This window comes from Castor canadensis, chromosome 1, assembly GCF_047511655.1.
Source record: "Castor canadensis chromosome 1, mCasCan1.hap1v2, whole genome shotgun sequence".
Taxonomy (NCBI): domain Eukaryota; kingdom Metazoa; phylum Chordata; class Mammalia; order Rodentia; family Castoridae; genus Castor; species Castor canadensis.
Genome location: NC_133386.1, coordinates 153,474,758 through 153,488,199, shown reverse-complemented (window position 1 = coordinate 153,488,199; position 13,442 = coordinate 153,474,758). Strand labels below are relative to the sequence as shown.

At 38.8% G+C, this 13,442-nt stretch overlaps 1 protein-coding gene across 4 annotated transcripts in view; it reads right to left on the bottom strand.

The window, feature by feature from the left end:
• The window catches only part of Insc (INSC spindle orientation adaptor protein), a 121,932-nt gene that overhangs the window by 5,888 nt on the left and 102,602 nt on the right, over window positions 1-13,442 (bottom strand). For all 4 annotated transcript variants that reach the window (XM_020186790.2, XM_074042035.1, XM_074042027.1 and 1 more), the window contains 3 exons: window positions 4,581-4,647; window positions 1,806-1,961; window positions 583-659 (listed from right to left, as the gene is read on the bottom strand). In XM_020186790.2, coding sequence (XP_020042379.1) covers window positions 583-659; window positions 1,806-1,961; window positions 4,581-4,647 — 300 coding nt within the window. The remainder of the gene's footprint in view (window positions 1-582; window positions 660-1,805; window positions 1,962-4,580; window positions 4,648-13,442) is intronic.

Sequence of the window (13,442 nt, the reverse complement as noted above, 5' to 3'; positions counted from 1 at the left end):
AGGATGTACTTACTTGGGTTCAAGGTAAAAATCCTGGTGGCTCGTTGAATACCCTCCCTATCTTGTCATGTTCCCTTCCATCCTTTCCCATAAAGGAAGACAGAGCTACAGTGCTAAAAGAGCCCAGCAAAAGGGTGTCCTCTAGGAGAGAAAGAGGGCTTTCCTTACAATGTCCACTTTGAAACTGGAAGGTGTCCATTTTCTGGCTCCCATTTTCCGCAAGCTGTGCGATGTCAGTACCACCACCTAGCAGCTAGCCAGCTCACCACTCTGGGTTTGATCTGTTGTTAAGATTCCTCAGAATTTACAAAGTCATTAAAATTGTGGTGGTGGGATGGGGGAGCAGTTTCTCAGTCCTCATCTTTTACATATATGGCTTCATATGATTTTTCATCACAATTTTATTAAGGGAAATAAGTATTACGATTTTTATCATTTTACTGTAGAAGCTAAAGTCCAGAGAGATGTTAAGATTTACCCAAGACAACTGTGGCATAGCCAGCTCTCCTAGCCTCTGATCTGCAAGCCAAAGGCCAGAAAGGTGGAATGGGGGAAGTACTGAAGGGCAGGCTGAGAACTCACCAGGCAGGCCACAAGCACAGCGTCACTGCTGTTCCTCTCCGATGGAGATCTGCAGAGCTCGATGAGACGGGACATACCTGTGTGAGACAAAGGGAGAGCCTCATGCCCAGGTTGGGAGGCCTGACCAGGTTGATCAAAAGGTGTCAGCTCTCTCTTATACAACACAGGCCCTAATTACCCTCAATCTGCTGAGGAAAGGGCTGAACCCACCTGAAGGAATGTGTGGTAGAAACTTTCTAATTTCTCAGCTACGAGCAGACTCTGATCAAGGGCAGAGAAAGTTAAAGTATCAAAGCCAAACCTACAAGGGCCAGATCACTGGCTAGGATTAAGCATTGGTAAAATACAGTAGAGGTATTGCCCATCTTTGAGCAAGAATTTCTGTTTTTACCGGAGTTTATCACAACATTCATGTATGTGCCAAAGGAATTTGCCACAGTATACTTTTTTTTTCTGCCTATTTCAGTCAGAAAGTATATTGTAGCTAAAATTACCAAAAACTACAGACTTTATTAATGTTTCCTAGAGAAACTCTATCAATGTTTACTGAAAAAAGGCACCAAAAACCACACTGAAGACTTGCCTCATTGTTAAAATATTCCTTGACCCTTCCAGATAAACATGGTCTATTTCTGTCTGCCAAATATGCTTTGAGCATAGATTCTATGATATGCAAATGCAGACATCTTTCCGTACCTGTCCACCCCCATGGGACTATTAAATGCCTAACACTCAGAATAGAGATTAGAATAATGTGAGTGCTCTGAAAATATTTGTTGTATAAATATGACTAACAATTTATAAGTGAATTAATGAATGAGCTAATATAAGTGGAAGTAATGAATAGGTCAATGGAGGACTGAATTTTTGAGGAAATGAACCAATGAGTGGAAAAGTAAATGAAGATTGAATGAAAAACTGTGTAAGTCATAAATGAGCAAATGAATAGGTGAAAGAAAAAACAATTAACAGAGTCTATAGGTCAGTCATTGTTCTTGCCAACTTTTACCTCTCTAGGCCCTTCCTCTCTCCTGTTTCTGCCCCAGGCTACAAGCTAGACTAGTGGTTATACCCCAGACTTCCATCCCAGCATTTCCCAACACACAGAATGGGGTTCATTCCAGCTAGCCTTTTCCCTGTGTCCACTGATGCCACCATGAAATCAGAACCACTTCCAACCCCAAGCTCCCGACTACATTCCAACCACAATCAGCATCACTCACAATTGAGGCGCACAGCCTCCCGGGCCACATCTGAGTCTCGGCTGAGACGGGCTAGTGTCACTGCAGCTTTCTGCTGGACTCTCTCACAGGCTGCAACTTCAGCAGGGGCCCCAGACCTTGGCTTCTCAGACAGCATGCCCATGATAAGCTGGATCCCTGGGCAGAAAGCAATGAACTTTTATTGTCTACCCCAGCTAGCCCTAGAGCTAGCTGAACACTAAGCAAAGGCTTAGTGGGGGTCTCAAACAGAGGGTGGAGCTCTTATCTTCTTCTAATCCATAGTGGTATGTCTGATTCCATGCACTAAGTCACTATACATGGGACATCTGAAGGACATCCTCTTTTTTTTTTTTAATGCTATTATTGATTTTATGACATTCTTGGTGCTGTGTTAAAGGCACAACAAATTCATGATCTTCCAAAATCTCCCAGAAGTCTCAGGAACTAGGTACTACTGTTATGTTCCACTTTCAGGCCCAGTAAGAGGAGAAACCTCTTGCCAAGAGTCACATAGATGGTAGGCGGAGGAGCTGGTACTGGAACTCAAACAATTGGTTACTGCTTGTCACCTCTTTGTCTATGATGCCGGCTACATCTGACACAAGTGATTAGTCCACTGGTAGAGGGTGATTACCCAAACCAAGGCTGGATAATCACCAGATCAAATGTTTTAAAGTAGCTCAAGCACTAGATGAGGTAGCATATTAAGAATGTGAGATTTAGGCCTGAATTTAGTCTACAAAGAAGCCTCCCACTATCCCCTGAAGCCAGATCTATCTTCTGATTGTTCTACGAACCATACCCACCTCCACTCCCACCTACTGGCCTCTGCCCTCTTTATCTTTCTGCAGGGGCTGCTCTTTTCCCTTATTCTTCTCTAAGTAGCTCCCATCTTCTATGTGAACCATTCCCCATTTGCTCCAAACCTTCCTTTTCAGTACTAAGAGCCACTGTCAGCTCAGAACTTAAACCATGACCCAAAGATACATTTTGCTTTGTTTTGTTGCTTCACTAAGCTTTTAATTTTAAATAATTTTTTGTTGTACTCATATTTAGAGAGTTCCATGAAAATCAAGATTTCTGATTTCTAAACAACTACCTTCTATTGACAGCAGTAGGCCCACATTTCTGCATGATATGAAACTTATTCTAAGCTTACTGTTCTTAATGAGATGGGTCCAGTCCCTAGTGAGACTACTCCATCCATTTTTATTACTAGTCTGGATCCTATAGGCATGACGCAGACCACAGGCTCTCAAAGCCCAGTCTGCACAATGAGGCTTAATCTGTCCAAACTCAGGAGTCCTACTGGCTTCCAGTGGCCTCTGGCTATTCACCACCATTGTTAATCTCTCAAATCCTGCCCCACTTCTGTAAATAATTCCTTCATCAAGCTCTCTTCAGTTAAAAGCTTGAAACATCATGGCTTCTTGAAAACATATAGGTTTTGCACTGTGTTCATTCTGTGTCAGATACCTAATCGTGGTTACTGTTCATCCTCACGTCATCCCTATCAGGCAGGCGTTGCTCTTGTTCACATTTTACAGATGGAAAGTCAGATGGGCATCCCATAATAAATAACAGAGCCAAGCCACATGGCATGGTTCTAGTTTTTATACTCTCAGCCACAATGTCTTCTCCCTCTATGGCATTACTCTGTTGAAGATGCTATGCTATTACAATGTCAACATTTTGGTCAAGGTAGGCTCTCTGTCTGAACTAGGAGCCCCTTCAGGACAAAGGCAGAGACTTATTAAACTCTATGTCCTCATCGTCCAACACAATGCCAGGCACATAGATTTCCATAACTGTGGACTGAGTGAGTCAGTCAATAGCACTTTGTAAACCATAAACCCCTCTACAACTGCCAGATATTCCAACCTCAAGTGCACAGGCGAGTAGAGACCATCAGCCACTTGAACACAGACTCCAAGTGCTGAAGGAGGAACACATGAATGACACCATGCAGCCTCTCCACTTGGCCTCAGCTGGCTCAGCGCAGTTTTTCATTATTAGTTCAATCACATGAAATTAACACAAAATGATGTCTTTCAATTAGTCCTACAAAGTGGTGGGGGATGGGGAAGTGCATGTTTGTTAAGCAAGCAGGGCAGCCTGGGAGAAGGGGGGTTCATAGGAGCAGAGGCAGCCACCCAGGCTCCCAGCTCACTCAGCCTCATTAGCGTCTCTGGTCTCCAACTGGTTGCTAATTGCTCCCTTATTTCCCAGTCACAGGAAGCCCTTACCACACAGCTCCATTCCCAGCTGCAAGACAGCCACCTTGTCTTCCAATGGAGACCACTTAAATCAGCTTTCAGGCCAACAAACCCTGAACCCCCAACTCCCCTGGACTTCGGTGATACTCTTGGCACAGGTGAAACAGAGGAACAGCCAGCAGAAGTGATGCTTTCAGGGAGTGATGAAGGCATTCATACTGCCCTGATCTGCTCCCCACTCTCTCCCCTTTCCACACACAGCTTCCTACTGAGGTCAAAATCCAATAAAATTGGGATGATTTAAAATTGGAATGCATACCTTAGTAGGAATAGAAGGAATAGATTTTTACTTTTTGGATCATAATGAAATAGCAGTCTTCTCCGTACCACTCTAGTTAAAATAGCACACACACACACATATATATATATAAATATATATTTTCATACACAGATATATATTCTCATGAAAATGTGAAGAAACATGTATCTATTTATCTACATATAGATAAATATATGTCCAGGTGATCCACACAGCATGCACACAGCTCACAAGGCATACCATTCTCCTGAATGATGTCAGAGGCACACTGCTCCAGGACAGACATGTTTGCTAAGATGGTCACAATCTGGAAAAGAGAATTGAGAAACTAAGAAAATAGGCACATACAATCCACATGGTGCTCTCTACAGACAGGTTGGCTGGAGTTTACAAAGCCTTCAGCCCATGATTCCTTGCTGTCCACTTGCTCATCTTTCCAGGATATTTTTTCTTCCATCCTCATGGGCTCCTGCCACCCAGAGGTAGTCCCCAGTGAGTGATGCCCATTCATCACATATGTCTCTGGGATATCCCTGGAGGGTCCCAGGATGTCACTGGAGGAAACAACATCAACCTGGGTGAAGTTTTGTGGCTCAGCTGTTTTTGTACTGGGACCTGTGGTACCAAGCCCTATAATGTGGACAGAACTGGCAGCCCCCTAGCCCCTCTATCGCTTGGGCTGGATTGACTTCCTGGAAGTTTGCCCTGGCCCTGGATTTGGTTTCCCATTCCCAGTTTCTTGCCATGATACTGACCTTTCCCTACCCATTTACCTACAACTTGAAATGAATGAAGGCTATGGTCAAGGTAGAGAGCATGTATAAGAGACAGTTACACCCTGAGCACCAGGTATTATATGGAATCTGATGCGAATGCTCCTACTCAACTGAACTTTACAAGTCTGTGGTCTATAAGCCTGTTGGTCACCACTGAAAAGACTGTGTCTTTAGTAATGGGATACCAACAGCAAATGGATGGCCAGCCTTTGTTATAGCCTCTTGGGCTGTATCCACCCAGCCTCCTGAAATAGTCAAAGGAGCTCAGCAAACTCACAGCACCAGTGTTAAGTAATGGATCAGCAAGGGATCCAGCCTGTAAAAGATGCCAAAACACCACTGGGATATATTGAAAGTAAGGTGCCTATTAACAGAGACCACCCATAACACTGCTCCTGAAATAAGCTAAAAAATGAAAACTCATCCACCTTCACAGAAGCAGACAGCATATACAAATAGTAATTAAGATAAATAATAAAATAAAAACACTTCTCTCTGTGCAGGCCTACAGTCCCGAAAGCTTCCTTCCAAGCCCATGGCATGGTCTAAATGGAAGCCATGCCTCCACCTCTGAGTCAGGAATTGACACTCTCCAGAAGACAATTCAGACAGCTTTGATTCTGAAACTGAATAGTAATGCAATGCTCACCTAGAAAGAGTATTAGCTAGGTTTATAATTGCTTTAATATCAGCATATTACTTTGCATAAAATGCATCTAAAAATTTCTTCTTTTAAACAGAAAGGAAAAAGGTTTCCATATTAATAGAATATTTATCACCTCTTTGCCTTGAGACTCACGTTGAAAAGTGATGCAGCATTCTCAGTCTGCTGCAGCATCTCTGTTTGTCAGCCTCTTCCAGTTCAGACCTAGTCAGGTAGACCATGACTGGAGTACTGCCAGTGAAGGGACAGGAGAATACCCCAAAAACTTTATCCTGGGGCCAACTTTGTAACACTGAATTCTTTATGAAGTTCATATTTGCATTTCAGGAAGATAGTTGAGCTAGAAGAGGTTTAGTTCTTGAAAGTTCTTTTTTCCCCCTTCTTTTAGTATTGTGTTTGTAGACTGATTAGAGGAAAAATATGGGTTAAATATTCAATTCAAAAATGGAAGGCCCCCAAGATGCATAAAGTGTGTAGTGTTAAGGAGGAAGATATAAAGCCAAGCCCATTTCAGATTATAGTTTACTCGGTTTTCTGTGGGCTGTTGGCAGTAGCAGGAGCACAACCTTTATTCTTACCACATAGGGGCTGCTACAATCATCATTACCAGCCTGGCCTTTTTGAGTAACACTTGCTTGACATCAAGATTTATGAAGGAAGGAAGGAAGGAAAAGAGAAAGGAAGGAGAGAAGAAAGGGAGGAAAGGAGAAAGAGAGGGAGGAAGGAAAAAAGGAAAAGGAAAGAAAACCTTCGCCTGCAGCAACGAGTTCATTACATGGCAATTATTAGCTGTGTCACAGGCACCAGGTAGGTCTTTGTGTCAGACAAATTTAGATCCTGTTAATGAAAATTACTTCCTCTTTACAGAGCCTGTACCCCATGTGGTTTTCTGAGGTGCAGATGAAGTAGTCAATTAAGCACAATTTGAATAAATGCCAATTATGCCCTGCTTTGAGTCTCCCTTTTGAAGCATGCTTGTATGCACCGTGATGTAGAGGGGAAAGAGGTCAATGTTTCTTCTTGCAGTCAGGCCTACATCTGGGAAACTAGGGACAACTGGTTTACCTGGCTCAATACAAGCCAGTAATGCTGTCAGGGGACAGAATGCAGGAGCCACACTGACAATTTCCTCTGGCCTAGGCTAACTGAGTCCTGTCTGATTGTGTTCAATTAAGTCCTATTTCTCCTGAGTCCTACTCTCTTGTTTCCACTGTAGTTATTTATTGAATACAGAAGACATTAGCTTTGAGAGGGGCTATAGGTAAGAGGAAGCATGAGCTAAGTGCATGAATCTGCCTAGTTTCAAACCTTGGCTCCATCACTTATTTTCCATATGACCTTAGCCATGGTACCTAACCTTCTGTTCCTTGGCTAATGAAAATGCTTGATTTTCCTATTGCTGCTATAAGAAAATACTAGAAACTTTGTGGCTTAAAGCAACACGATTTTATTATGTTGCATTCTGGAGGTCAGAAGTCCTAAATGGGGAGTGGGAAGATGGCAGAAGAGAAACACTCAGCACTTTCCTGCAACTCCATGCATCTGAAACAAAACAGCAGGTGCATGGATGCAGAGAGAAGTGGGTGGCACGGAAACATAAGGGAGATCAACAGTAAACAGTACACTGTTAGAGAGGAGGTGAAATCCACAAATATTGAACTTTAGATTTATAATAGAAACAACAAACTCTAACATAGAGTGCTAAGCAAAATGGTAATAAGGGAGAAAATCCACCCCAATGTGTCTGTAAGCAAAAGAGGAAAAGAATGTGTCTGGTGATCCATAGGTGCACAACCTGGCACTTTGTAAAAATGAAGATTAAGATAAGAAATCTGATTACCACACAGTAAGCAGATGCTTAAGAAGAGGCCTCCTGCACCTCCTACCTTGTTCACTACCTATGGAGAGGAATCATCTGAGGAGAGGTCTTAAAGTCAAACCTTTTGACCAAGGAGAGAAAAAGATCCTGCATTTTTATATTTCCAAACCCTAAGGGCCTCCCCATCTCCACTTGCTAAGTAATCCATTACCTAAGAATCAGTGTGGACCCAGGAAATTGGTTGTGACTTGGACTCCAAGTCACAGACACAAATCTACTTGGGTTGTAAATGTGAGGTGCAAAGTCACACCACAGAGGGAAGCCAAGTGCAAACATACTGGCAGAACATCAAGCTGATCTCTGGTAAGAGAACATCTGTGTGTGAGTATGAGCAGGAATACTAGGACAGAGAACTGTAAAGACAGGAAACACAGGATTAGAGCCACATACCTTTCTATCCAGCACAGACAGCTTTGGTTTGACTATTTTGTACACTCTGAGAGAACCAGAGAGAGTAAGTGGAAAGCAACTGCTGCTCAGGAATTTCCCAGCCTAACTTTCCCAGCAGTGAAACGCTAGTGTGAGGAGGCATCCAACCAGAGGTCCTTGGGTTCAACTGGTGGGAGTACTTTGAGGGAGGTTTCAGCAGTCCCTGCAAATACTGGGCTCAGCCTGCAACCATCATTTTGGTCTAACTTTATGGAAATTGAGACAACAAAAATAGCTGCCCTCACACCAAGGAAACTGCAAAAGATGAGTCTCAGGGGAAAAGAATCTATTCTCTTCTCCACAGGAAGGAAGAAATATTGACTGGTGATTTTTCTATATTCCCTTTATTTTTTGATTGTCTTCGCTTTCTCTGTATTTACTTTATTGTATTTTCTGTCACTATTACTTCTCTTTTTATTGTCTATTTTTATTATAATATATTAATTGTACAGACAGTTTTCATTGTATTCATCATTATTACTGCTTGTATTTCATCCCACATGCTTTTCTTCTTTTTCCTATCTTCCTTCTCTTTTTCCTTTCCCTTTAGTATTTAATTATTAATACATTTTAGCTTTTAAACTCCAAGTTTATCCTATAAGTATTCTAATTTTTGTCTTTTATAAACTTACTGGAGATGTAGCTGATGTTTCCAATTCTTTTTCATTACATTTAAATATCTGGTTTGTTTTTGAAAATATTTGTTACTACTGTCTGGTTTTCCTCCTCTGAGTAGTAGTAGGTATTTTTACCCCAAGAGAAAGTTGCCCACTAAGAAAACCTCATAAAAAAGTGAAAGAGATATCCATCCCAACAGATGCACAAATTGTAACATAGAAACACAATAAATATTAAAAAGCAAAGCAATATGATGCCTCTAAAAATCTTATAACACCTCAACATCCAATCCAAAGATATTGAAATATTTGAAATGCTAGATAAAAAAATCAAATTCTAGATTTAAAAATGATTAATGATCTCAAAGAGGATTCAAACAAACAGATAAATGAAGTAAAGAAGCCAATTCAAGACCTGGACCATAGAGTCAGCAACATGGATGAGAAATTCAGTAAGAAATTGAGATTCTGAAGACATTGGAAATGTGGGAAATAAAAACACTCAATAAATCAAATAAAAATGGAGTAGAAATCATCACCAACATACTTGATAAGGCAGCAGAAAAAATAATCAGGGTTTGAAGACAAGGTTAAGGAAATACTAAGTTCAGATAGCAATAAAGAAAAAAATTGAACAAACAGGACTACAATTTTCTTTTTAAATTTCTTTTTATTTATTTATATTTTATTTGAATATATTAATTGCATAAGACATGGATTTTATTATGACATATTTAGGCATGTATATAATATACATAGATCATTTTCATCCCCCATTATGATCTCTTTCTTCCCCATCCTTTCTATTTTGCAAATAGTCCCTCTTCTACTGGCACATCTTTTTAAAGTCTAGATTCTATATGACTACAACTTTCAAGAACCCTAAAGCATTAAGGGTTTAGGAATTCAAGATATTGGGAGACCAAACATAAGAATCCATTGGGGAAAACAAGGAGCTAAGATAAAAACTGAAGACATTTTTAAAATTCAATAAAATTATAGCAAAAATTTGCCAAATCTAGGAAAAGATATAGATATCCAAGTACAGGAGGCTTTTAGAATTCCAAATAGGTATGGGGGTGTGGGTCAGTTGGTAGATTGCTTCCTTGACAAGTGCAAGGCCCTGAGTTCAATCACCAGTACTACAAAAACAGACCTCCAAATATACATGACCAGAAAAGAGCCTCTTTTCATCACATTATAATTAAAATGCCAAGACTACAGAACAAAGAAAGAATACTGAAAGCTATAAGAGAAAAGCACCAATTTACTTACAATTGCAAATTCATCAGAATTACATCAGACCTCTTAACAAAAACTTTAAAATCCAGGAAAGCATGGAATGATATATGTCAAGCTTTGAAAGCAAATAACTGCCAACCAAGATTACTATATCCTGAAAAGTTATCCTTTAAAATCAATGGATAAAGTTCTTCCAAGATAAACACAGACTAAAGCAATTTGTGGTCACTAAGCCAGCATTTCATAAAATACTTAAAGGAAGCCTATGCAGAGATGAGGAAAAAAGAGAGTCACAAACACAAAAGTTGAGGAAAGAATAAATTTCATGAGAGGAATAGATGAACAAGTAAGAATTAGGAAATAATCAAATATGTTCAAATCTAAACCAGAAAACTTCTAAGGTAAATAAAGGGGAAAGAAAACAAGAAACAGTAGTTAAATTAATCAGGAAAAAGCAACACAATTACAGGAATCAGTAAATGTTCTCAGTAATAGCTATAATTGTAAATGGTCTTAATTCTTCAATTAAAAAATTCAGATTGACTGACTAGATTAAGAAACAAAATCAAATGTTTATTGTCTGCAAGAAACACACCTCACTGGCAAAGACACACACAGACTGAAATAAAAGTATTGAAAATGATATACCAAGAAAATGGAATCTAAAAGCAAACAGGAGTAGCTATAATCATATTTGACAAAGTAGATTTCAAACCAAAACTAGTCACAAGAACATCACTACATATTATTAAAGGGAATAATCCATCAAGAAGATATGATTCTAGATACATATGCATTGAATATTGGTGCACCCAATTTCCAATTTCATAAAACAAACACTACTGAACATAAAGGGACAGACAGTTCCAGATATAATTAATAATGGATTACTTCAATACCCCACTCTCATTAGTTGACCATTCAGCCAAAAAAAAAATCAGCAAAGAAATTCAGAGTTAAACTGCACTATAGATTAGATGGACTTAATATATACCTATAAAATATTTCATCCAACAGGTACAGAATACACATTTTTCTCAGCAACCCATATAACTTTCTCTAAAACCCAATGATCTTTCTCATATTATAGGACATAAAGCAAGTCTTAATGAATACAAAAAAAAAATAATAATTTGAGTCTTATGAGATCATAATGGAATAAAATTAGAAATCAATAGCAAGAGAAACAACAGAAACTACGTAAACATACAGAGATTTAACAATGCACTTTTGAATGATGAGTGGGTAATTGAAGAAATCAGAGAGGAAAATCTTAAAATCCTAGAACTGAATGAAAATAAAAACACAAAAAACACAATATACTAGAACTTTTGGGATACAGAAGAGTCAGTTTTAGAAGTAAGTTTATAGCTATGAATGCCTACACTAAAAAAAATCAGAAATCTCCAGTAAATAACATAATGATGTACTTAAAGGTCTTAGAAAAACAAGAATAAGGCAAACTCAAAATTAGTAGATGGAAAGAAATAACAAATAGCAGGGCAGACAATAACAAAATAGAGACTAAAAGAACAATACAAAGAATCCATGTAGCATGGTTCTTTGAAAAAAATAAACAAGATCGACAAATTCTGAGCAAAACTAACCAAAAGAAAGAAAGAGGACCCAAATTAGTAAAGTTAGAGATGAAAAGGAGGATATTGCAACAGAAATCCAAAGGTTCATTAAGGAATATTTTGAAAAGTTATATTCCAATAAAATGGACAATCTAGAAAAAAGGATGGATAAATTCCTAGACACATACATAACCAACCAAAATTGAACCAAGATGATATAAACAACCTAAAAAGATCTATAATTAGCAATGATACTGAAGCAGTAATAGTCTCCCAACAAAGAAAAGCCCAGGACTAGATGGATTCACTGCTGAATTCTACCAGACCTTTAAAGAAAAACTAACACCAATGCTTCTCAAATGATTCCATAAAGTAGAAAGGAAAGGAAGCCAGTATTAACCTAATGCCAAGACTGAATAAGGACACAACAACAAAGAAAATCATAGACCTCTTTCATGAAAACCATAGATGCAAAAATCCTCAAAACAATACTCACAAAATGAATTCAGCAACACATTAAAAAGATCACACACCATGACCAAGTTATTTTTATTTCAGTGCTCCAAGGGTGCTTCAATATAGACAAACCAATAAAGGTAATACAGCACATAAATAGTTTCAGGAGAAAAATCACAGGATTATCTCAATAGATGCATAAAAAAAACCTTTAACCCAAAAGTCAACATTCCTTCATGATAAAAGCCCTGAAGAAACTAGGAACATAGGATAAAAAGGCTATATATGACAAACCTATAGCCAACATTATACTAAAGGAGGAAAAACTGAAAGCATTTATTCTAAAATCAGGCACAAAAAAAGGTGTCCACTCACTCCACTCTTAATCAATATAGTGCTAGGAAAACAGGATGACCATCTGCACTGTGTATCTCTTGCCCTGTACAAAAATCAATTTAAAATAGATCAAAGACCATAATGAAGACCTGAAACTTTGAAACTACAGGGGGAAAACACTTCAAGATATAGGCATAGGCAATGACTTTTGAATGGGAGTCTAAGAGCTTAAGAAATAATTGTGAGAAATGACAAATGGGATTGCATCAAATGAAAAAGCTTCTGCACAGCAAAGGAAACAGTCACCAGAGTGAAGGAACAGCTTGTGAAATGGGAGAAAATCTTTGCCAGCTATCTATTTAACAAGGGACAAATATCCAGAAAATATGAATAAAAAATTAAACACTCAAAAAAACCCCTCCAAATGGTCCAATCAATAAATGTGCAAATGAATTGAACAAACAGTTCTCAAAAGAAATACAAATGGCCAATAAATACATGAAAAAAATGTTTGCTATCCTTAGCTTTCAGGGAAATGCAAATCAAAATGGCACTGACCTCAGTCAGAATGGCTATCATCAAGAAAACAAACAACAACAAATGCTGGTGAGGAAAAGAAACCCTTATACACTGTTGGGTGGAATGTACATTAGTCTAACCACGATGGAAATAAGTATGAAGGATCCTCAAATAACTAAAAATATAACTACTGCATCGTCCTGCTATCCTACTCCTGGGTATGTACCCAAAGGAATCAAAGTCAACATGCAATAGAGATGTCTGCACACCTATGTTTATAGCAGCACTATTCATAATAACCAAGTTATGGATTTGGTATAAGCGTCCATCAACTGTTGAATGGGTAAAGAAAATGGAGTATTATTATTCACCTAGAAAGAAGAACAGAATTATGTCATTCACAGTAAAATGGATGGAACTGGAATTCATCATGTTAAGCAAAATAAGCCAGATGCAGAAGGACACATGTCACTTGTTTTCTGTTATATATAATGCAGTTTTTTAAAAAAGACATGAACATTGAAGGGGGACTATTTGGGAAGAGGACAGGGACCAGCAGGAGAGGGATGAGAGACACAAGAGCATAAGGGGGTGAATATGATCAAAG